General features: G+C 42.8%; 1 protein-coding gene across 3 annotated transcripts in view; it reads left to right on the forward strand.

Annotated features, from left to right (window-relative positions):
• Positions 1 to 25,132, forward strand: part of TAPT1 (transmembrane anterior posterior transformation 1) — a 59,913-nt gene extending 34,781 nt beyond the window's left edge. Inside the window, exons 4-14 of one of the 3 annotated variants that reach the window (XM_045573964.1) lie at positions 1,450 to 1,612; positions 4,221 to 4,356; positions 6,061 to 6,158; positions 6,339 to 6,408; positions 8,145 to 8,225; positions 9,821 to 9,930; positions 11,169 to 11,228; positions 11,600 to 11,668; positions 15,324 to 15,400; positions 18,662 to 18,822; positions 24,479 to 25,132. In XM_045573964.1, coding sequence (XP_045429920.1) covers positions 1,450 to 1,612; positions 4,221 to 4,356; positions 6,061 to 6,158; positions 6,339 to 6,408; positions 8,145 to 8,225; positions 9,821 to 9,930; positions 11,169 to 11,228; positions 11,600 to 11,668; positions 15,324 to 15,400; positions 18,662 to 18,822; positions 24,479 to 24,591 — 1,138 coding nt within the window. In that variant the 3' untranslated portion in view covers positions 24,592 to 25,132. Of the gene's footprint in view, positions 1 to 1,446; positions 1,613 to 4,220; positions 4,357 to 6,060; positions 6,159 to 6,338; positions 6,409 to 8,144; positions 8,226 to 9,820; positions 9,931 to 11,168; positions 11,229 to 11,599; positions 11,669 to 15,323; positions 15,401 to 18,661; positions 18,823 to 19,793; positions 21,879 to 24,478 lie in introns of those variants that run through there. The other 2 variants (XM_036420132.2, XM_045573959.1) reach the window with 2 other exon arrangements.
• The last annotated feature ends 403 nt before the right edge of the window (positions 25,133 to 25,535 follow it).

Raw genomic sequence — 25,535 nt, forward strand, 5'->3', positions numbered from 1 at the left:
TCTATAGCAGAGTCCCAGTACCCCAGGAAGACTCGCAGATCCCTCATTCAACTCTGCAAGGACCTTTGGAGGGAGGAGCCCCCACCCTGAATGCGGAGAGGGTTAGAAAAGTGCTGTAGAGAATATGCCGGTATTGGCAGTCTTCAGCTCAGAACACGGAGGGCCAGGCTGGGGGTCAGAGTGTACTCACGTCGGGCGGAATGAGGCAGTGCTGCGGCTCTAAGAAGCTATCGGGGCTTTACAGCGATGGCGCCGGACAGAAAGCTGCCCTCAGGAATCCGAGCCTGCCTGTCTGAGCAATGAGCCTGCAGGGGCCGTGGAGGAAGCTGCTGACCCAGCTGATCCAGGAGCTCAAACTCAATGAAAGACATTTTAAACCTTTGTCCTAGCATTTTTATTTTTTTTTATTTTTTTTTTCTGTGTGGAAGTAAGATGTTTCCATACACATTTAGGTTTAGCCCTTCATCCTCTGACCTCAGAGGTGAGAATGATTTCTCTTCATGTTCATTAGGGAAAAACTGTTTTCAACTCATGTCACAGAGGGCTAACTTCTGTAATATAAAAGCTGTTCTGCAAACCAGCAAGAGAAAGGTATGAGGAAAGAATTCACCGGAAATACAAGTAGCTTCAATACAGTAAGAGTGTCCCAGCGAGAGAGATTAGCATTGACACTGCACTGTGCCGGTTTTCCCCAGTGGGAATGCAGAGACCGAGCAGCTGAGGAGACACCGAGCTAGTGCACGTGGGCCACTGGCTTCTTGTCTGCTTCTAGTGGAGGTTGAACTGGTGCAGCCCCTGCACAGGCAGTCTGTCAGACTGTCACGTGAACATAGCCTCGAAATTCCAATGTTAGGAATTTAACCTAGAGATATTGCTTCATCTGTGAAGCATGACATGTGCATTCTGTCACGGTTTGCAGTTGCTAAAGACTAGAAAGCCATCAGTGATTTACTAAACAATGTATGGTCATCCACACAGCGGAACATTACCCTGTTGTAGAAACAGGAGTTCCTTATGAACCGAAAGGGAACATCTGTTAGGCTGTGACATGAAAAGTGCCAAGTACCAGTGTGCATGGAATGCGGGCGTGTGTGAAAGGGGCTGGTCAGCAGGGACAGGGCTTCCTCGTGTGGTGAAGGCTTGTGTCATAATCTTGGAAGTCCATCACTAAAGCAATCTATCCACAGACGCCTGCCCGCTGTGCTCGCCTGTGGAGGTTGCCCACTTCTCAGGGTAATTCTGGCTGGATATCTTTGTGTTCTGTACTTGGCAATACTTTCTATTCTGACTGCATTCTCGGGTAGTCGGTTATCTGCATAGCACTCCTGGGTAGTTTGAGGTATGTAGGAGATGAACCTAATTCTCATTACTAGTGTCTATCCAGTGAGGATGCTGCGTTTTGAGAACCTGGAAGTAAAACTCGGGCTTTTATTGCTTCTTCTGTTGCAGGGACAGGCGTTTGCTGCAGCCCGCCCAGGTGTGTGACATTCTGAAGGGTGTCATTCTGGTCATCTGCTTCTTCATGATGCACTATGTGGACTACTCCATGATGTACCACCTGATCAGGGGGCAGTCAGTCATCAAGCTCTACATCATCTACAACATGCTCGAGGTGAGGAGGGGCCTCGTTTCCCCCCGGCCAGCCAGCCCCTCTGCCCAGCCCCCCTGCCCAGGTGTCCCAGACAGACCACTTTCCTGCGGGCTCCAGGGAGGGTGCTTCTGGCCCTCAGGGCTTGGCCCGTTACCTGGGGCCTGTTAAAACACAGAGTCTGACTTGTAGATCGGGGTTGAGGCCAGGGAGTCTGTCTTGTCTGTCTGTCTGACAAGATGGTACTGTGCTGCTGGTCCTGGGACTCATGGCAGGTCAAGCACGACCTGTGTGCAGGAAGGAAGAGCCACCTGCTGCCTGGGCAGGTTTGGGTCAGTGCCCCTTGAGAAGGTGAATTGTCATACTGCAGGGAAATTGGTTTTGCAAATTCATTGGAAACCCATGTCTTCTTTATGCTAGAACTTTAAAAATTAAGAAGAAAAAAAAAAATATATATATATATATTGTTATATATGCGTGCTATAATAGATTTACATGTGTGATTGCTTTGAATTTTTCACATCAAGCAAGTAAACATATGTTTCCAAAATCTCTTAAGGACTTAACATTTTTATACAATCTTACCTCATGTTAAACTTAGAGCAGTCAGCATGTGAAAATCTTCATTTATAAAAAAAAAATAAAGTTATACAAAGCAAAAAAATGCTTTATTTATAGGCAGAATCTTGATGTTTTTTAAATAGAAGCTATCCTATGTTATATAATACATTTTGAGATTCAGATTGCATATTTCTGTGCTGTTTTTTTAGGAACATAGTGAGGTCTGCTATCTTAAACGAGGCAGGAAAGGGTTTTTCCTAACGGGCGGGCAGATGGGGATGTGGGCTGCTGGTCTTGCTCTCTCAGGCTGCACTGCCATGGTGCCTGAGAGCTTCCCAGTTCGTCACAGACGCTGTGGCACTCGGGCCATCCTGGCTAAATAAACTCATTGACTGAGATGGTTTCAAGCCACCCCCAACTTCCTGACTCCAGGCTCCTTGCTTTGCCTGGTGGATAGGATGCAGATGGTGGGTGTGGGACAAGTTTGTCAGCAGAGCACCATCCTGCTCCCCCTCCTCCTCCTCTCAGAAAGAAACCCTCTTGGAGTGGCTCCTCATGCCATAGCCCCACTGGTCTCCGCTCCTGCCTTCCTCCAGGGACTGCAGGGGACCAGGCTTCTTCCTACCCCAACTTGATGTGCCTCCTGAGTCACAAAGCCCTCTGCAAGGTGGAATTGCTGTCACTACAAAATGGGTCAAGAAAAAGGACCCATGAATTGCTGATCAGAGTGGTCCTACTACTGTTTACTCCGTGGACTTCAGTTGGTGTGGTTTACCCCTAGCGGATAAGAAGAGTCAGGCTCCTGTGCAGAGAGGAACTGCTGCACTCCCACTTACCCTGCCCACGCTGCTGGTGGCTGAATGTCTCCAGTCCTCAGTTTCTCATCTGTAAATTGGAGATACCAGGGGAATTGTGAGGGCTAAGGCAGTACATGGAAGGGGCTTAGCAACAGTGCCGTCGTGTGGTGAGAGCTCCCTAAATGGTAGCTATCATTCCTTCACTTGGCAGATATTTAATTGACATTTTCTGATGCCAAGCACTATCTTAGACCCAGAAGATCCAAAGCCCAGTCTTATGGAGCTTATATTCTACAGGTGGGAGATAGACAGTAAGCCAGGAGGTATTAGGAAATGCTACATGCCGCAATGAACAAGACCAGGGCAATGCGTTACCACCTGTGGGAGCCACAGGAGACAGATGTCTGGGAAAGGCCTCTCTCAGGATGTGACATTTCATGTTAGATCATCTTTTTTTGATGTATTTCATTTTATTTGTCATACTGTATTTATGGAGACTAGTTCCTGAAAATGTCTTTAAGAAGTAAATCTGCAAATTATTCTATATAATAAAAGCCCAGCGACCATAACAGCGTAATGACCAGAACGACCGCTCGACCAGTCACTATGAGGTGCATTGACCACCTGTATGTCCCTCCCCCCTGGGGCTCGCAGGCTCCTATTGCAGGATGGTGAACGGAACCATGGGAAACCGAGATGGGAGGCGGCGGCGGGGTGGGACTGAGGACTGGTGAGCAGGTGGAAGATGGCCATGATCACAGGTTAGGCCTAGGGATCCTACCCACACACAATTTCACGTGCTGGGCCTCTAGTGTCCAATATAATAAATCTCAAACATTATAGCTCCTGTCGTTGGCAAATGTTAGGTATGAATAGAATGGATCAAATGATATGTTTGTCCTAAAGGATTTAAGTTTGAATCCTGAATTTGAATTTAGAGAGTTAAGTCAGAGGAACTATGGTTTTGCTGTGTCCTCTCCCTTTGATTTCTGCCAGTATGTAGTAAGACTTTGTTCTGTTACAAACATAGCTGATTAGACAGAATCTCATTCATATAACACGAGGTTCGGAGCACTGCTGTGCCAGGGAATAAAGATGTGACCGTGGATACTAAGTGCACAGGTTCTGCTCTTCTAGAGCTGGCCTTCCAGTGGGGCTGTAAGTGTTTATTTTTGTATAAACGCAGAGCTCTCGAATTTGAGTTGCTTCTGAATTTTAGTAACATGTTTGAATGGAATAACAAGAAACATCTTTCAATCATTTTTTCTCTTTAGGTAGCAGATCGTCTGTTTTCATCATTTGGTCAAGATATATTAGATGCTCTCTATTGGACAGCAACAGAGCCCAAAGAAAGAAAAAGAGCTCACATTGGGGTGATTCCTCACTTTTTCATGGCTGTTCTCTACGTCTGTATCCTTTTGATGTATTACACATTCCAGCAGTTGATGCATATTCTGCATTTTATTTGGTTAGCTGTTTCTCTGATTTAAAAGTGTGTGTGTGTGTGTGTGTGTCCTGAGCATTGTGTGAAATACCTGCTTTTTTTGGAGAAATTAGTTATGAGTCATTGTACGTTAGCTTAAAGAGCCTCAGGTGTGCATGCTGCTGTGCTCTGCTAACAGTTCTGTTCTTCATGCAACAAGTTCTATGGAAGGCTTTTTGACTAAAAAGTATTATACATATTTTACATTTATATATATATATATATATATCTGTGTAGCTTTCTATACTTACATGGAGTTTTTTTAGTTATCTTTCTTTAAGCCTGTGGATTCTTTGTTATAACCTGGGCTTAAAATGTATATTTATCTAGGTATAAAATTTGAAATTTGTTGGGAGGAATTTTGGAGGTTTTATTCTCTCCTCTCACCCCCCTTTTAAAGCATTTTTTTTTTTTTTTTGAGTAAAGGCTTCATTGCATATAAATAGTGTGTGTGTGCCCGTTCATATATATTTACACACATGTGAATGCCTGCATGTTCCGTGTGGAGTCAGATTCAATCACAGGAATGTGCCACATGGTTTTTCCATACTCTCTGAAATCAATACTTGAAAAAATTGGATTAATACTTGGAAAGTTAAGGGACTTAAGTGGGAAGATTTCTATAGAGTAAAAACTTGTTCCAAGTATAATAGAATAAAAATTACTGTTCTAATTTAAAGAAACCATTCCACGTGTAATATGAATATAATGCTGCAACTTGTGATGTCTTCAAAAAAAGACAATGAAGAAGAATCTTAATTATCAGACAATTCTTATTGTCTTACTAGAGGCCCATTGCAGGAAGAGATTTGTGCAATAGGCCTTCCTTCCCTTGGCTTCCAGCACCGGTTTTCCTCCAGCACCCGGGACCCAGGCCTTCTCTCCGGCCAGAGTCTGCCATCTTCATCTTTGCTGCAGACTCTGGCTTGAGTCTGCCATCTTTGTCCTCACTGCAGCAGTCCACTCCTGTAGGTCTCTTTGCCCTCCCCCTCCCACCTTCCCTCTCAAAGCAGGTATCCTGCCTTGCCTGGCCACTCTGTACCTGGAGCAGCTGGGGAGCCACCATGTTTGGCCTTCTAATTTGCATACTGACTCTGATTGGCTGTGGGCATAGAGAAGGTACGGTCAGTTTACATGCTTGTCTATTAATAGGTAAGATGTTCCTCATCCCCAGAAGAGCCAGAGAGAAAGATCATGTCTAGATATTTGCTTTGTGTTTTTTCTGTTTTAGAATATAAATTATCTTAATTCAGAATGTATATTGCTAATTGTCTTCTTTCAGTATTTATCATAATTTCTATTTATCTAAGAAACTTTTTAAAGGGCCTATTTCCTAAGCATTGAGCCAAATGCCAGAGAACCAGAAAGAACAGGACTCACAGTCCACTTGAATGGTGCACCATGGTTCATTTCTGCTTTTGCTTGTTTCGTATGGTGGCATACATTGTAATCCAGTCAAATTTGGATCACCTAATAAAAAATTACAAAGAATAAAAGACTTATGTAATACTTAACGAGAAAACATAATCACCTTTTCCCACATATTCACTTTGAAAATTGTATAGTATTACCTGTTACTAATAATATGAAAACAGATGTAAGATTTTTTCCTTGACATCACTTATTGCTAGTTTTGCATGCAATTCTTATAATGGTTCAAGCAACGACTCTCAACGTAGCATTTAACTCACACAACAAGTCCTTGCTCACTATCATGATGTCTAATAATGTGAGTATGAGGTTTTATTTTACATCTCTGAAGTTAAAGGGGTACTTTAATAGCAGTTTCTAGATGGGATAAATTATTTTCTCTAAACATTATTCTTCAGGAAGTTTATATATACTATGTCCATTTTTAAAACAGTTATAATGATAAGGATAATATTTTCTTTTACTTTTACTATTTCAGTTTGTTGAAATTAAAGGAAGTGTTTTCAAGAAGTTTGAGAAGAACAATCTTTTTCAAATGTCAAATAGCGGTATGTACAGTTAGACTCTAATTGCAGATTATGCATATTATTTTGTAGTTTATTCTAAAACTCTGTGTCACATTTCCTGTGTGTTATTGCTTTTTTTACTTAAGCTGTACTTTCTCTTACTCTCTCAACATCTTTACCAAGTTTGCTTATTATTTTGCTTATTGCAATCTCAGGATCTTCACAGTAATAAGAAATTACAAACATTTATATAGCTCCTTATCAATACTTTCAAAAACTTCTCATGAATCCAGAAATTTCTTTGCAGCAGATGATATTAATCCATGTTACACACGTGAAAACTGGAAACAGGGAAAGCAATTTGACTTGGCCAAGGCCACTAAGCTACCAAGAGCAGAATTATGACAGCCCAAGCCCCTCATAAATAAGGGCTAAGAGCTGTGCTATCCTGGAGAAGGTATTGTCCCTGACTGAACAGAGTTTAGGCATTTAGGGAATACACATCTGGGAAATGCCAGCTCGCTTAGAGACCAAGGTTTAGTTGTAGAATGAAAGTCTAGATCACTTGCTTAGAGTAACAGGGAAGGGTGGAAATAAGAAAAGAGAAGCTAAGACAATTGACTTGGAAGGATACCAAGGTGAAATTAAGTTGCAGAGGGCTATAAGGGGTCCTACATTTGAGTGGCAAGGTGAGGCCCAGAATTTTAAGATACTATCTAGAATATTAAGGAAACGACAGTTGGATATATACAGGCCTTAAGTAAGTGATTGCACTGGCCACCCACACCCACATGGGTGTGCCAACTTATGGCAGTCATGGATTTCTTTCATTTCTTGATTATGTAGTATCTTAGACTGTAATAAGAAAATAGCTTACAAAGTGAAATGTGTAAACTAGCTCTTAGCAGGAAGTTAATTATTTGCTTTTATTAAATTCATTCAGACCAAGATGAGAGTGCTTAGTAACATGATAAATATGAAACCTTGTTGTTCCCCCTCCTCCATAAGCTCTGCGTATGTCTTCAGAAATGCTTTCATAATACTAACACTCTATTGGCTAAAGGATTTGTCAGGTCAGCACTTGTATACTCACTATTTACAAATTGGAAGTATTCTGCTATACAAGGATTTCACATTACCCAGCCCTGTTCTTCACTCTCTGCTTCTATTTTTTAATTCTCTTCTATAAAATGAAAACAGTTGGAAGTCCCTATAGTCATTGGGGGAATCTGAATCAATCTGAGCAGACGGATGGTTTGAATATTTTTTGAAGTTTGTAGAAAACTGGAATTTGCTTGCTAGAATTATGTTGGTGAAAGAAGTAAATGGCTTACCAATGTAGCAACATCTACACTAATAGAAGAGAAATATGCAAATTGACCATACCTTCATGGCACCCACCATCCAATCATTAGTGAGTATGCAAATTACCCAACAAAGATGGTGGGTTAATTTGCATACACAGGCACCAAGCAGCTGGGGGTGGGACAGGACACAGGCATTTCGCACTGCCCCAGCCACTGTGGGCCTCTGGACAGGATGGGAAGGTGGAAAGGTGGCTCTGGACTGGAGCAAACACGGTACCGGCAGTCAGGGGATTCTTACACGAATCTTCATGCATCGGGCCTCTAGTTCTGTATATAAAATAGTATGTTTATTGTACAGGCACCTACACATAACATAGTTTCCTGTTCTCACTAAAAGAAAAAATTTTATACATTTTTATTATATGATTTATATGCAATATAGCTGTATTTATATATGAAAAATTTTTTCAGATATTAAAGAGCGATTCACAAATTATGTGCTCTTGCTAATAGTGTGTCTAAGGAACATGGAACAGTTTTCTTGGAATCCAGGTAAGTAACTTTTCACAAATACATGGCTTCTGATATTACTCTTTTACATGGAATAACATGTGTATGCAGAAAACTTTGCAGCATTTTAGCTGATCACTCTGGTTCTGAGCAGTCCCTGTCTTAGTAGAGGATTGGTGGGTAGGAGACATAGCATGTACAGTAGTCCTTGCCCATAAAGGCACAGTGTCTCCAGGGCTGTGTTCTCGGTGGGTGGTAGGCCCTGCAGCTTCCAGGTGAGCCATGGTTATCCAAATGCAGTCAGATTTTTACATTTTAAGGCTTCACCAGAAGAGCTGCTGCTCTTTCTTAACTTTTGTCTTTGGTTTACTGCCTATTAGCATCTTGAATAATGATAAATTAAAGAAATACAGTGTAAAGCAATAAAGTGTTACATTGATACAGCTCTAACTGAGGCTGACAAGTTATCAGGATTCCATGAATTTTCACCATCCGTGCAGTTGGCAGACGCTCACTGCCTGTCTGCTGCGTGGCACATGTGAAAAGTGGTAGCACAGGTTAGGACTCACAGGCTTACAGAAGCAGTAGACAGGCAGTTACAGCACCGTCTGGCAATGCTGCAGTGAGCTTGGTGGGCAGTGATCCACATTTTTAGGCGTCTCAAGTAACTTAATGCTTTCTTATGTCAGACATTTTTGTACAACTTTGTTCTTAAGAAGTGAGATCATGCTTTACATTTTATTTATTACCTGAGTGCCGTGCATGTTACAGGCATTTAATAACTTCTTATTAATTTATTTTGATTCATTGCTAGTTTTCAGGTACCTGTGAAAAATCAGAAACAGATATAAAATGAGATCTATGTCCAGAAGTTATTTTCTTGTTGAAATCATAAAATCAGGTCCCCGATTCCCCCAACCTCAGCTTGATGTCAGACTCACTGAGACTGCTCTGCAAGGGGAGCCCCAGCACCAGTGTCTCCGCCCCTCACTGCAGCTGCCTGGGTTTGCAGTTGCTTGACAGTGTCTCTAACTTTCTTCTTGCCCAGTCCCATTCTTATACCCTTCTTCGAGGTCTTAGGGGTTTATCTGTTTGCAGTTTTGTTTTGCTTTTATCAAGTACTTGGTACTAAATTGACATTTTTATACATGTGAAGGTGAGCAAATTGGACAAATTACATCTGCATGACAGTTAAATAGATGATTGAGCAGTATCTTTAATCACAATGATCACAGAGAGGAAATTGTTCCGTTGACTTCAGCACATGTCCCTACTAGCTGTTTACTGTCCCCCGAGGCAGCTCTGGAATCAGGGCTTTGTAATGAGCCTGCTTCCTGAGCCACCCACCCATGGTCCTGCTGGCTCCAGGCACGGAGGCCGAGGCTCTGTCACACCAGATCCTCCCGGAAGTGCTTGGCACAGTGAAAGTGCAGAATAAACATCTGTAAATGAGTTAGCCCTTCACTTGGTAAAATATGGCTCCTTTGATAACTTATTGAATGCTAGTTCTGTCTCTTACTATCATCTATTGAAAACATTGCAGTTTTGCACAGTGAATTTTGGATTTCTGTGATAGCCTGTGATATTGGATTCTATTTGTATTAAGTAGTTTTGTCTTTTTTTTCTATACTTTATAGATCATCTCTGGGTGTTATTTCCAGATGTCTGTATGGTGATTGCATCAGAAATTGCTGTGGATATTGTAAAACATGCCTTTATCACTAAGTTCAACGACATTACCGCAGATGTATGTATTTTCCTAGGCAATTTAGTGTTTGATGTTCACTTCTATACTTAATATTATACAGTTGTAAAAGAACAAGTTTAGATTTATTGCATTTATGAAGATAATAGAAGAGTACTGCTACTGTAAAGTTAGAATTATATTTTAAGTTTTTAAAGATTATTACACAACTGAAAACATAATGTTTCAGTATTAAATAATTCTGGTTCCACACTTTTGGGTGGAGGTGTGAATTGACTAGTAGTTGAGATCAAAATCATCATAAACTGTTAATCTGTCATCACCTGTTTACTTAAACTTTTAAAAAATCACATTGTTTTTATTAAAACATTAGGCTTTCAAAACTCAATTTTATATCTTACTCAGCATCTATTTTCTAAGAAGTCAGCATCATTATTATTAGGTATATAGTAATATTAATTTTTAAGCTGTTTATTTAAAATTTCCAAATTATTATATATGCTACACTATTTAAAATAGCCACTATTCGCCGAAACCATTTTGGCTCAGTGGTAGAGCGTCGGTCTGTGGACTGAAAGGTCCCAGGTTCGATTCCAGTCAGGAGCATGTACATTGGTTGCGGGCACATCCCCAGTAGGGGGTGTGCAAGAGGCAGCTGGTCGATGTTTCTCTCTCATCAACGTTTCTAGCTCTGTATCTCTCTCCCTTCCTCCTCTCTGTAAAATATCAATAAAATATATTAAAAAATAAATAAAATAAATAAATAAATAAAATAGCCACTATTCCCAAAACTCTAAACTCTCAGGACTATAATAATTGAGTATTTACCTCTCCTTTTTTCTTTTCTTTTTTTAATTCTCAACCAAGGATATTCTTTCTTCATTGATTTTAGAGAGAGAGGAAGGAACTGAGAGAGAGAATCAAATATCAATATGAGAGAGAAACATTGATCAGTTGCCTTCTGAATATGCCCCGACCGGGCAGTGAGCCTGCAGCCCACTGATGACACTCCAACCAACTGAGCCACCCAGCCCAGGGTTAGTGTTTATCTCTCTCAAGAGAAGCCTTTAAAAGGTGTGTGAGCATAACAGTTGGGGGACGTGAAGCTGTTTACTCTTGTTGTAGGAAAACAAATAGAGAAACACTAGCCAGATGTCTGCTTGGCTACTAAGACCTTTTTACTGGTTAATTATTAAACATATTAATCTGCAAAGTATAAGTCTTCCCACTTTAGATATTTACCCTATATTACTTAATATTGTAATCTTATTTGTTTTTAGGTCTACAGTGAATATAGAGCCAGCCTTGCCTTTGACCTTGTTAGTAGTCGACAGAAAAATGTGAGTATTGTATCAAAGACAGAATCTGAAATTAACTGACAGTGGTTTAATTTAGCTCGAAATACTGGTAAAGAGAATGCTACATCAACTTAAACTTATTTCTGTTCTTGACAGTAAATTTTTACAAATTAATAAAAATAATACTAATACTTAACATAAACATAGTATGATTTTTGCAACTTTATAACAGTAATACAACTTTGTATTTAAAACTTCTTATGAACGTTTAATTTCCATATCATTTTGCTAACTTACATAATAGGTGCCAGGTGCCTCGTAACCTCACCTGTTTAGAGAATGTGCTGGTGATGAGGGAATAGTGCTTTATACACATGCTTTAAGTCCCAGGAACCTTCTCCTTCTCTGTCTAGGCGTACACTGACTACAGCGACTCCGTGGCACGGAGGATGGGGTTCATTCCTCTTCCACTAGCTGTTTTAGTAAGTCTGTACTTTCGTATTTTTTTTTAAATGATGCAATGACTATCATTATAGAATATTAATAGATTTTCAATAACTTTGTTTCAAAAGGATGATATAAAAATGAAAGGTAAATGACTTGGAGGAAATTTGTTATCCTTTTGGCATCTGAGTCATCCAATAGATAGTGATATCAGGAACTGTTTTTACAAAATGGCTTTTCTAACAATTAGAATACTCTTTCTATTCATTTGGCAAAGTTTTTTTTATGGAAATACTTGGTGGAAGGGGTGGATGTGGCAAGTGTAACATATGTTGGATGAAGTGTAAGTTGGTCTAGCATCTCGAAAAGGGCAATTTGGCAATTTAATGGAGTAATTCCAGTTCTAGGAATTTATTCTAAGGAAATAGCTGTAAAAGGCACATAATGATTTATAGGCAAAGTTACACATTATAGTGGCATTTATAGCAAAAACTTGGAAACAAATGAAGTAGATTAAATTATGAAATGTTCAAATGGAGCATATTCTGTATTCATTTTCTGAAGTTTTAACAATGAAATTTTCTAGTCTTAACTTCAGGAATTATATGTATTTTAAATAATAGCACTGAAATTTACTGAACCCACTAAAAATGTCATCAAGTTTATATTTGAATGAATTGCTTAGGACAGCCTTGTAAACAGTTACTGACCATGTCAGGCTCCATAATGTTCGTTAAGAAGGCTGGCTGGCTGCACTCGTACTTCATTATATTCCTTATTGACTACCTGTTCTCACATCTAAACAAAGGCAGCCAACTTTTTGCTAGAGGTCACCTGGAGTTCTTGCTTAATGCAGAGTCACGGAGTCACCTAACAGGTGGAGAGAGAAGCTATAGGTCTTACCAGCTGTATGTTACACAAGCTTGTCTGGTTGATGATCAATAGAGTTCATGTTATTTAAATTTCAGTACAACGTTCCAGATAACCACATCCTAAATGTTTTCAATTATCTAGGTAGTTTATTGTATAGTAATATAGTTTTTTTTTTTTGCTTGGGAAATGAACTCCTAGAATTTTAGAAAATGGAGGATTCTAAAGAGTAAAATAATTATTTGTTAAACATTTAAGAGGTTGATAAAATATTGATAGAATATTGAATTTCTCTACACTTGTCTTCTACAATTAGAAACATGATATACAGTGTGAGGCTAAACCTAGTTAGCCAGACTAATTATTATCCGACTGATTATTATTATTATTAAAAATTGGTTAGATGATTATATTTGAATATGGCTCTGCTTTGCTAAATAATAACTATCTAGTAACTTACTACCAAAAAACTCTATTCATGATTAGTATGGGTTTTTTTAATTTGGTATTTAAAGGTTGTGTTTTTTTTTTCTTTCTTCTTTAAATGAGTTTTTATGACTGTTATTCCAAAAGATTTAAGCTTACTGAATAGTTAACAAACGCTACTGGAAAGCCTGCATTTTTGCAGCAGGTTATGCAGTGATCCAGTGGGCAGGGTTTGCAGGCTTCTCTCACAGACCTCCAATTTCAGAGCTCTGGGGAACTTACCAAGGTCTTGGGAATCAGTTCTTTAAGGCCTAAGAGAGGCAATGCTTACTTTCAAACTTATTAACATAGGTTCTCAAGTGAATTCATACCCCAAAAAAGTAAATCATGTATGAAAGTCTCATGAAAATGAAGCTTTGAATTAATGTATCTTAAAGTTGCCTGCTATTCTGCACTAATAAAAGAGAAAGATGCAAATTGACCATACCTTTGCAACACCCACCAGCCAATCAGGAGTGAGTATGCAAATTAACCCAAGAAAGATGGCAGGTTAATTTGCATACACAGGAGCTGAGAGGCCAGACGCAGAGCAGAGTGCCTGTGTCGTTGCCATTACGATGATACAGGCATTCCACACTGCCCCAGCTGCTCTGGGCCTCTGGGCAGCGTGGGAAGGTGGAAAGGTGGCTCTGGGCTGGAGCAAAGGCAGAAATGCGGCTCCAGTCCAAGTGAAGGCGGTGCCAGCAGCCAGGGGAAGGAAGGCCCATTCTTGTGTGAATCTTTGTGCATCAGGCCTCTAGTATACTAAATAAAAATGAAATCCTTTAAGCCTTGAATGTGATCATTGGCAAACCTTCCTTATAAAATAATAAAATCCTAGAGCCACATTAGCTTCCATCACAGCTGTTTGGACAGCAGGTTGTTCCTCACTAGAGGAAGTGATGAGGATTTCTTTGTCACTTTCTCATAACGAAACTTTATAGAACATGTGACAGTCCATCTCTCTGTGTCCTCCCAATTGTTCTTTTATTGGCGGTATTTTAAAGATACATTTAAAATGTATTTTATGATGTTTATTTAAGGCACTCTAATAAACTCTTTTAGATGGTAATAACTTAACATTACTAGATAAAGTCTGTTGTTCTCCCTGACTTCCCATTTCCATGTAGCAGTTTCCCCAGGCCCTAGTACAGTCCCCTTGCTATCTGAAATAGTGTTTCTATGAAACCTCTCAGGCCTAAATAGCGTAAACCAAAGAAGCAGCTGACATTAATTTATGTGTTTATTTTGTTCACCATGATGATCAAAATGCTTAATTATGTCCACTTCTACACTTAATGTAAACTCCCTTCTGAGCTCCTCTGCTACTAAGGACACATCTTGCTAAGGGATACACAAAGTGAAGATATAGCCCAGATGCTCCCAGACACAGGGCTCCGCTGTGCTGGCCCGATGCTTAGATGCTGATGTGGTTCCCTGGGAGCTTGGTGGCCACTCTTGCTGCTCAGGGTGTGAGCTGCGCCTGTGTCAGCTCCCTGCACATCAAATACTTTTTATAGTAAAAGCAAAAATTACCTTTGGATTTCTTCTGGTTAGTGAAAAAAGTACCAACGTGGTCCTTTTGAAAAGCTGAGAATGCCTGTGTACGGGCACATTTTCTGCCAAAGCTATAGTAGCTGAGTGTTTTGTGGTGATGGACCCCATCACATTTGCTCAGTAGGCTTCCCAGGACCAATATTTACTGCTTTATTTCTGTGAGATAAAAAAGAAAATGGGTGTTTAACCACAGCTATGCAAAAATATAATTTTGAATAGCTTAAAGAAAATTTTCAGACAGAAATTTTTCAAACTTTACATAACCGATTTCACAGTAGTACTTAGTTCTTTTAAAAAAGGTTCATTTTTTTCTCTCACTGATCCCTCAGAGTCATTGAGGATTCTTAAAAAGAGTCAGAGGACAAAAGACAGAAAAAGCAAGAAAAATGGAAATGTCCTCGCAATGGATCTAGCTAGCTGTAGCAGGGACACATACAGCATGATGAATCTATTTGTATTTTCCAGAATAATTTTTCATATTAAAAATCACCCGATTTGCTTCTCTATTAGGGCCAGGCAAACGTGTCATTTAAGAATTAGGTGCAGGGTCAACAGTTGGCATTAGCTACGGGCATCCTAGATTTGCCTGAACCACCCAAATCTACCACAAAAGGTTTCACAAGCTGCCAATTTGTTAGAAATCGACAGGTTTAGAACGCCTGTTTGGATTTAGACAGGCCACAGGTGTGTGCCTCAAGTGTTAAAATCAGTATAGATGACTTTATTTAAATATGAACTAATAACTCTATGGTTGTGTGTTTTGTTTGTGTGTTTTTGTTGTTTTGGTCTGTTTCTGGCTAGCTCATCAGAGTTGTAACAAGCTCAATTAAAGTTCAAGGAATCCTGTCTTATGCCTGTGTCATACTCTTCTATTTTGGGTAAGATAAACTATTCTTGAATATGTTTTTGGTTACACAGTAAAGCATAAATGCAAGATATAATCAAGTCATACTACACCCATTCTAATTGTCCTGGGCCCCATGACAGCTTGTACCTCCAATATGTTTGTGACTCAGTTAAGCTCTGGTTCAATTAAATCGCTGTTTGCTAGTAGTATTAATTGCACTTTAGATTTTATTTTAATCATTTACTTAAAGCTCTTTTTACTTACAAGTGAAGTTTTACCTGTATTTTATAAAATGAAATCTGCCATTGCATTCAGACATTTCTCTATGTACAAAAACCTCTTTGAATTTCTATTGTATTTGCCACTTGAATGGTTTAGCACAGTGGTCGGCAAACTGCGGCTCGCAAACCACAAGTGGCTCTTTGGCTTCTTGAGTGTGGCTCTTCCACAAAATACCACATGCAGACGCACACATACAGTGTGATTGAAACTTCGTGGCCCATACACAAAAGTCGGTTTTCGGCTCTCAAAAAAAATTTCTATCGTACTGTTGATATTTGGCTCTATAGACTAATGAGTTTGCCAACCACTGGTTTAGCATATTCGAGGCCTATGTCATAAAAACCTATAGAAGATGCAGAAATGTAGTTTTCTGCCTGTGACTGGCTGAATTTTTATTTGCAAATTTGTTGGTCTTGCATGGCTTACACTCTGGTTGGGGAAGAGAAATGGTAAGAAAATAACAATATGAACAGAAGTTTTTGTCTCTGTTAGTTTTCTCAAGAAGTGAATTTATGATAGCAGCCCAGCCTAGCTTTAGGTTTACGTATCCGGAAAGATAAAGGGACCCTGCACTGGCTTCAGTGGAGCATGAGGAGTTACGCTGCGGGTGTCCGTCTGGGAGACAGTCAGAACTGAGCATCTCCAGGAGGAAAGGGAGAGACCAAGCAGGACAGTAGTAACCTCAGCCCTAGATTTGCTCAGAAGCATCCCCTGGGCTGAAGTCTGCTTCCCAACGGGAACTGTGTTGTTTCCCACATGTGTCTCCTACCTTGTTCCTGCCCGGTGCCTGGCACATGGCAGGTGCCCGGAAGCTCCTGCTGCTGGAGCATAGCATCTGTCACTTGTCATCGTCTCAGGAGCATCATGAGTCAGGAACATGCTTCCAGACTCTTCTCACTGAGCTTTGGGCAGCTCGTGGCCCTGCCTTCATGGGTCCTCTGCTCAGTGCTCCCCAATGAGCAGCGCTCTGGCTGCTCCCAGTGCTGGTCTAGGGAAAGAACACAAGGACCTGCCTTTGTGTCCTAAGCTCCAGAGGGGAAGTAGGCAACTACCAGAAAGACAGCTTGCTGTGAAGTGACCGCTGGTGGCAAGCGTCAGGAAGAAAAGCATGGCAGTGTGTGGACAGAGAGCCACAGAGGAGGCTGCCCTGGAGAGAGCCGGGGCCTCTGTCAGGCGGATGGAGTAAGGGGAAGGCCAGGCAGGCTCAGACAGGGCAGACAGTGCAGGCCTGATGCCAGGAGCACACGGGAGAGGACGCGGCAGCCCTGGCAGGGCCCGAGCCCCAGCTTCACAGGCGGGAGAGCCCCTGGGAGGTCCTGTGTAGAAGAAAGCGCCACTTCCCTTGGCTTCTTGCCAGGACCACCCGGCTGCTCGGTAGGGAGGGAATGGAAGGGGAGAGAGGAGAAGCAAAAGCCGGCTGGGTCAGGAGGTACTGTTACTGTCCTTTCTGGCCTGTGGCTGTAGCTGGAATTGAGGGGGATTTGTCAGCTAGGGGCATATTTTGCAAGTGGAGCTGGACAGGACTGGTGGAGGGATTGATGGGAGGGGGATGAAAAGAATCAAATGTGAGTACAGAGTTTGGAGCCAAGCAATTAGGACTATGGAATTGCCACCTACTGTGGCAGGGAAGCCTGTGACATAAATATATGTGGGTTAGTTTTGTTTTGTTTTTGGAGGATTAGGGCTGGAATCGAGAGTTCTGGGTTCGGATCTCATAAGTTAGACATCCCCAGGCAGCTGGCCAAGGAGCTCTGAGGAGATGGGAGCATTCTCTCCTGGTGTAGAGTCCTCAGGGGATGACAGGCCCCGCCTCACACTCCCCCCCCTTTCCCCCCCCCCCCCCCCCCCCCGGCCTATGACCTCCTGTCATTGCCAGGTTTCATCTCAGATGTCAGAAACAGCGGCCACTTCCTCACCCCCTTCACAGGGCAGTGAGGTCCTGGGTGCTCACTGGGCCATGTAAGGCCCCGTACATGAGGAGATTCCAATAGGAAGAGGGGGTTTTTTGGTGTACGTTTTTTTTTTTTTTTTTTTTTTTTCCCAAATTTTTTTTTGTGTGTGTGCCAGATTTGTATCAAGTACCTGAAAATGTTATATACCTTTGATATAGAAATCTGACTTCTGTAGTTATAGCTGTCTAGGAATTTATTTTGAGGAAATACAGATTTAACGTAAGTTTCTTAATTGGGAACTTTTTAATAGAAGAAAAATACTTAAAATAATCTAAATATCCAGAAACTAGGGGCTACGAGGGGGCTTTGTTCTATGATAACCCACACAGCACAATAACCAGGCCTGTTAAAATAGTGTCCCTGGGGAACATTAACTGACAGGGGGAAATAGTCGTTATGTGCTGTTTATGTAAAACAGCAATGATGATAATGAAATAACAGGATCATTGACGTTTCTGCGTGCCTGGCGCCGCTCTGAGCACCTCACCCAAGTCAGCTCCTCTGGACGGACAGGTTGAGAGGCTCAGGGTTCACGCAGCTTCTAGGCAGTGGAGTCAGGTGTGAACTCAAACTCTTGGACCCCAGGTCTGTGCTCTGACTCCACACTCCAGCCCCTCCTGCTTCGTAGCCCCATTTCAAACAGCGAAAAAGTACAAACCGATGTGTACGCACAGCAGCATGGGGAAAGGGAGCGGCAGGTGTACCCAGGGTCAACGCTAGAGTGTGGAGCTGTGTTATGTTCATCTGTAGCTACTAAATGCATTTGTTTTGTAGTAAGAGAAAAGAAATTAAATCATTTGGAAACTGAATACAGGAAGAAAATAAGTGTTAGTCAGAAGGTATAACTTTTAAGTGTTATGACTTCTTACATGAGAAGTAGGCATTTACCCTAGGTTCCCCCGTGACAGGGAAACCTGGGCATGGCACTAGGCCCTCGTTGTGGGATGTCTCAGACTCGGGCCTCGACTCCCAGATCCTCTGTTCACCTGGTGGTGGGTGGCATGCCTCATGATTGAGATGAGTTCCAACAGTGGCCGTTTGTCTTTCTCTGCGTTTAGGTTGATATCCCTGAAAGTACTGAATAGCATTGTGCTGCTGGGGAAGTCATGCCAATACGTGAAGAAGGCCAAAATGGAAGAGAAGCTGTTTGACCCTCCCCCCGCCAGCACCCCCAGCAAACCGTCCAGCAAACCACAGAGCAAGTGTAAACCCTCCCAAGGTAGGCGGGTCCTTCCCATCGCTTCTCTGCATCGTCTTTAGGAGAGTTACTGTCTTCTCTCTCCCTGTAGCAAATCACTGCCCTGCACGTGCAGCAGTGCTTTCAGGGTCTGACTTCATTTTATTAGTTGTTATTGCTAACATTTCTTTTTAGATCTCATCACAGATGCACCCCATTCGGTGCTCTGAGTTTTTACATTCAGTAGCTCATCAGTGAGCACTTGTTACTCAAGTTAGCAAACAGAAATGGTGTGGCCTCTGTGTTCTGTTATACATTACTAGTGACCTAGTGCATGGATTCGTGCACATTGAAAGGAAATCAATTAGAAGGTGGCCAGTTGGGCAGGACTGTGCGAGATGGGCCAGACACGCCCTGTGGCCAACCTCCCATGGTCCTTTCCTGGTGTCTGCAGAGTGAATGGGATCACTCGGGCAGGTGGGGTCCCTCAGCCTGGCCTGCAGGGTCCCTTAGCCTGGCCTGCAAGTTTGGGCCAAAACCAACTCTCTGACATCCCCTGAGGGGTCCCAGAGTGTGAAAGGGCATTCTGCAAAGTTGCTGTCCTACAGGTTGTGGATCGCAAATGCAAGTGTGCAGTAAACCAGATTTGGGCCGACAGTGCCCCAGCAACAACATAACCCACGGCCAAAGGTAGAATCGCTTAGCTCCATGAGGAATCAGGCTCCCTCCTCTCTGGTTTTGGGGTGTGTCACCTGAGAACTGCCGCTGCCAAATCACTGCAGCTTGGCAGCTCCTGCGTTGAACATCTGCCCTGTGGTGGTCAGTGCATATCGTAGTGACTGGTCGGAGGGACACTTAGCATATTAGCCTTTTATATATATAGATGGCTGCTTCTGCAATGTGCTGTTTGGTTATCATTGCACTTTTGTACAGTACTACGATATTGGTAAGCTCATCTGTAGTAAACATTTGGAGGAAATCTTATTCTAACTAAAGGCCCTGTTTTTCCACAGAAGAAACCCTGTCCGCCTCAGTCACCAGCCAGCCTAGCCATCAGAAGGAAAATGTCATACCATTACTCGTGACAAGCAATTCTGACCAGTTCCTAACAACCCCAGACGGTGAAGAGAAGGACATAACGCAGGAAAACTCTGAACTGAAGCACAGGTCCGCAAAGAAAGATCTGTTGGACATAGACAGGTTCACAATTTGCGGAAACCGAATTGACTGAACTCTGCAGCTCCCTGTGCCCAGCGCCGAGGCCTGGGGCGGACAGGTGCAAAACGTGGCACTTAATATATTTATTTAAAACTTAAATTATTAACAGAAAGCAAATCTGAGCAGCTTTCTTCCAGTCATGTGGCCTGGTTGAAGGTCAGGTCATAGAACAGCAGTGACCTCCAGCCTGGATAGCAGTGGGAACCCCTCTTCCCCCGAGAAGCAGCCGTCCCTCCGGCCTGATGGGGACCGCCTCGGATCACTTCAGCTCGGCCCGTCTGTGCTTCCAGAACATCGGCTCTGACCTCCGGCCTCTGCAGTGTAAGGGATCTACCTGGGAAACGGAAGCTTTCCCCGAGAGACGTGACCTGCGCCGCCCCACACTAGTTCCACAGACAATTTCAAACTGCTTCGTCTGCCAAAGCATTTAGAAAAGTAATTACACTTTAGTCGAGACGAATATTCTCACCACAGAATAATCCTGGAAGATGTATCTGAATTAATCAGAATAAAAGGCTACCTTAAATAAGACATGATGAAGGGTAGCCAGTTTGCCTATTTAAAAAATGTTAACTAATGAAGGTTATGCATCACTGAGACTATGTTTTATAATTTTTTCAGTTTACTCTAAAGCGAAATGTGAGCCGTGTATTGTTTAATTGCAGTGGGTGAAATAGAAATTATCTTACAAAGATGTACTTTTTATACTGAAAAAGGCAGAGCAGGGGTAACTTTACTGTACAGATAATTAGTTTCACTTTAAAACTAATTGCTTCATCAATTGTTACAGATAAAAGGATTTGGTGTTGAATCGGTTAAAGAACTGTACAAAATTCAAAGGTGTCAACCCGTAACTGAGATCTTTAACAGTTTTAAAGGAAATAAGTGGATTGACAGCTGTCCTGCTCTGGCTTATCACGTGCTTTAGCCTTTCTGTCTGCAGTGCCTGCGCCTGGGGCTGGGGCTGGTCTGAGTCCCGTGGGAGCGCCCGTGGGGGAGGAAGCCAGTGGGGTGTGGGTGGCTGACTGGGTGTGGGGACGAGTCTGTGTGTAGATGTTAGGAACAGCAACCAAGAGGTGCTTTTTGGTTGTTTGAGGTAAAGAATCCATTTCTGCTTACCTATCAGTTTGTGGCCAGCCTCATAGGACAAGCTGTTTCCCACCACGTTTTAGCTTGAGAAACTTTCCTGCGTCTTTATAAGAATTCTGCAACCTCTAATTTCAGCGTCCAAATGTCACTGTTCCTTCCTCTGACCTTTTCATTCTGAAGTTCTGCTCCTGTGCTGCTATTTCAGGCACACGATATGCGGAGATAAATTTGAGGGGGTTTGTCTGGTTCCCGGGTGAGACATAAAGCTAGCTTGAATGCTTTGGCTTTTCATTTGACATACAAGTGAATTTTAATGTTTTGCATTAAGTGAAGAAATCTGAAGGTTAATGTTCACGTGGGATAAAAGGAAACTGTACAGAAATGCTTTTGTGAGGCTGCAAAGTACTTCATGTTAAAAATGAAAAGACTTTTAAGTTGCTTTCTGTGTGTTTCAATGAAGCACCATTTTAAAATTACTTTTTATTCTCCTCTTCTCCTCTCCACCAAAAAGAACAATGTCCACAATGAATAGGAATAGTTTGGGGGGAAACTTTGCCAAACAGAGCCCTAATCAGCGCAAGAATATGACAGAGGTGTATCTTTCACTTTAGCTCGAATTTTTCTGTTACTGTGCTGTCAATTCCACCAGATTCTAATTTCCTCTGCAGGATATGTTGGGAGTTCGGAATGATGTTCATTTCTTCTTCAGTCAAAATGGCATTCAGTACTAATTTTATAAATGCATCTTGTGTGAAACTCAATAAATTCAATTTTGTAATCTTTTTTAAAAAGGTCACTGAATTTATTTTCATGATGTTTACTATTTGGTAGAGTGAATTTATTTCTAATTTACAAGTGGCAGGACTATCTAATTTGAATTATTCTTTTGGTCATGATGGTGGCAAAATGTTTGAATCTTGTCTTTAGTCAACAAAAGGCTGAGTCTTGATTATAGACCATTTAATACCTGTCAGTACATGAAGGGACCTGCATTTTACAAGTGTTTTGAATGTCACACAATATGCTTTTCACATCTGGGAGTTAAGTTCAAGACAGGACTTTGGGTCGGCCGACAACCTATGAACCAGGAGGTCATGGTTCGATTCCCAAGGCACATGCCCAGGTTACTGCCTCGATTCCTACCCAGTAGGGGGCGTGCAGGAGGCAGCCGGTCAATGATTATTTCTCATCATTGATGTTTCTATCTCCCTCTCTGAAATCAATAAAAATATATTTTTTAAAAAAGACAGTATTTGGTTTTTAAAATAATCTCAGCCACAACATAGGTCAGACTCTTACTAGCTTTCCTGTGGAGTTGAAATGTAACATAGGGTCATTCAGGAGCTTGTCCAGATCTTCTTGGTACTTGGTACTTTGTATCTTGTCTAGCATGTGGGTGTTGTACTCTTTACACATGGAAGAACCTTGTTATCATTAGAGCCTCAAAAACGTTCCTTCTGCTCTCTTTCGGTAACTCAGCAGAGCACACACTTCACAAAATAACCTAAAATCACTGCATTGTGAAATGCCTCAGCTTTATTTTTTCTTTCAGTGGAGATTTGTTAGTCGCCTGTGTGTCAGGACTATTGATTGCTGTGATCAGCAGTGGACAAAGCCCCCATCCTCCTGGGGGAGGCCCGTAGCAAACGCGTCCATGAGCTAGTGTGCTGGAGACAGCTAAGCCCAGGTCATCTCCAAGTGACTTCATTCTGAAGTAAATCCAGCTGTCTAACATTTTCATGTAAGTTAAGTCTTATTTTTTTCCTATTGAGTTTGCTTAAAATAAAATAGTTGAACAGCAGTTTCAAGGGCCTCTATAAAGTATACAGAGAAAGAAGAAAATGCTCCTTTACTGAAGACCCTTGTTATCCATACAGACAGGGTGCTAGCTGGGAACCGAGCTGTCCAACTGGGAACTGCTTTCCCGAGCCCGTCCTGCTATTCCACGTGGCCAAGGGACTGATCCTCATGGAGGGGTGGACGTTGAAGGGGTATATGCCATGCCATTTCAGGAGCCTTTCCCCTTCTCTCCGCTTCCCACCAGCTGGAACCCAGAGGTGTGCCCTCGGCCAGCCATGCAGACAAATGTTTGGCACTCTCAGCACCCAGGGAAGGAGCCTGGGTCCAGGGAAGCCTCTGCCTGCAGCGAGAGAGCAGTTCACACCTTCGTTTCCAAGCCACGGAGTTGGAGGGGGCTATTACAGCCCACACCCCTTACGCCAGGGACTGAAAGAGCCCAGGGAGAGATCTTCACTTAGAAGGAGTGAGGTTTAGACCCGACTCTCTGAAACATGTGCTTCTGAAATACTCTGGGATTCACGTTTACTATTGTTTTTAGGGGAAAAGATAAAGATGACTATGTGGTCAGCCTCCCGGCGCCCTAGTCCATCTTGAACAGTGAGCATGCTTATCAGTGCACAGTCCTCTTTGATCGGATGCTCTGCCGAACAGCCGTGCCTGCCCCTTCTTCCTCAGGAAAGTGGTGTGCATGTCACAAAGCGGATGAGTGTAGCCCACCAGCACAGAGACATGGAGGCTAACAGACTTCAGATGTCCAAAGGGTAGCAGGACTTCCTCCTCATATGGTACACGTCTGAGTGCCTGGCAAGTGCCAACCCTCGTGCTGAGAACACTTGATGGCATAGCTTTGTTCTGGGGAACTGGAGGAGGAGGCAGGGGCCAGACCTTGGAAAGCTTTTATTATTATTTTTTAATGTATTGATTTTTTTTTTCTTTTTTATAGAGAGTAAGGGAGAGAGAGAGAGAGTTAGAAACATCAGTGAGAGAGAAACATCGATCAGCTGCTTCCTGCACACACTCTACTGGGGATGTACCTGCAACCAAGGTATATGCCCTTGATCTGAATCGAATCTGGGACCTCTCAGTCTGCAGGCCGACGCTCTATCCACTGAGCCAAACCGGTCAGGGCTTGGAGAGCTTTTAATACCTTAGCAAGAATCTTGGGCTCGATCCCATAGGCAATGGGGAGCGTAAGTGGGATCTAAAGTTGGATTGCAGTAGCTACCAAACGAGAGGATAAATGGGAAAATGACTGTGTAAATTATAAAGTGTTTACACGCTTTACGCCTGAAGCCTCCGAGCCTAGTTCAGTGGTCCTCAAAGTGTGGTCCCTGAGCCAGCAGCAGCCCAACATCTGGAACACGTTACACATGCAGACCTGCTGAGTCAGAAACTGGGAGGAGGCCCGACCACCTGTGTTTGCGGTCCTCCAGGGAACTCGCGTGCACGTTCCGGTGTGAGAACTTCTGGCCCCGATCTGGACCTGAGAATTTGGGGACCAAAGACAGCTCCATCTGCTCCTCCCAGGAAAGACTGAGAGATGAAAATAGAGGGGCCAAATTCTGCTTCTGACTGATGTCGTTTGCTCAAGGCCAGACAACTGGACAGAACCAGGGGCTTCCAGGCGTCCTCAAACCCCAGCGCTCCGCCCACCGTACCCTCAAGGCTTCACCCTTCCCACAGCTGTGGAACCTTCCAACCTAGCCATGCAGAGCCCAGGGAGCACTAGGTCCAGGTACCACATGATGCTCCAAAACTCTGATCACCAAGCCAAGTTGAAGGCGGAGGAAAGGACACAGTCCACTAGGTGGCGCAGGTGAGCAGCACCCACTGGGGGAATTCCTGTGGCTCTCAGAGCCGGACCTCTGCTCTAGGATCCTGAGATGGAGCAGACAAGGCAGGCAGGGTTCTTCTCTTTAGGAACATGTTACAGTGGAGAAAGCAGAGGATACACATGGAAGCAGTAGTTGAGGTTTGAGTAGCTTGATGGATGCTGTGGAGAGAACAAGGTAATAGGATAAGAGGGACGTGATGCTTTCCTGAAACTGGCTGGTCAGGGAGGCCTCTGAGAGGGGACGCATTCCTGGCCAGTGTGGGTCAATGGTTGAGTGTTGACCTATGAACCAGGAGGTCATGGTTCGATTCCCGGCCACGGCGCATGGCCGGGTTGCAGCCTCCATCCGCAGTGTAGTACACGCAGGAGGCAGCTAGCTGATCAATGATTCTTTCTCATCATTGATGTTTCTGTCTCCCTCTCTGAAATCAATAAAAATATAATTTTAAAAAGAAAGAAAAAGCCGAAACCGGTTTGGCTCAGTGGTAGAGCGTCGGTCTGCGGACTGAAAGGTCCCAGGTTCAATTCCGATCAAGGGCACGTACCTGGGTTGTGGGCACATCCCCAGTAGGGGGTGTGCAAGAGGCAGCTGGTCGATGTTTCTATCTCATCGACGTTTCTAGCTCTCTATCTCTCTCCCTTTCTCTCTGAAAAATCAATAAAATATATTAAAAAAAGAAAAAAAGAGGTGATAGATAACATGAGCTGCGAAGGAGCCTCATTCAGGCAGAGACCAGCAGTTCAAGCTGCTGGCAGAGTGGGCAGGGCTTTTTCCAGCAGCTGCTGGGTGATAATCTGATCGTAATCAATGCTC

The sequence above is a fragment of the Pipistrellus kuhlii genome, unplaced genomic scaffold (assembly GCF_014108245.1).
Source record: "Pipistrellus kuhlii isolate mPipKuh1 unplaced genomic scaffold, mPipKuh1.p scaffold_m20_p_1, whole genome shotgun sequence".
NCBI classification, from domain to species: domain Eukaryota; kingdom Metazoa; phylum Chordata; class Mammalia; order Chiroptera; family Vespertilionidae; genus Pipistrellus; species Pipistrellus kuhlii.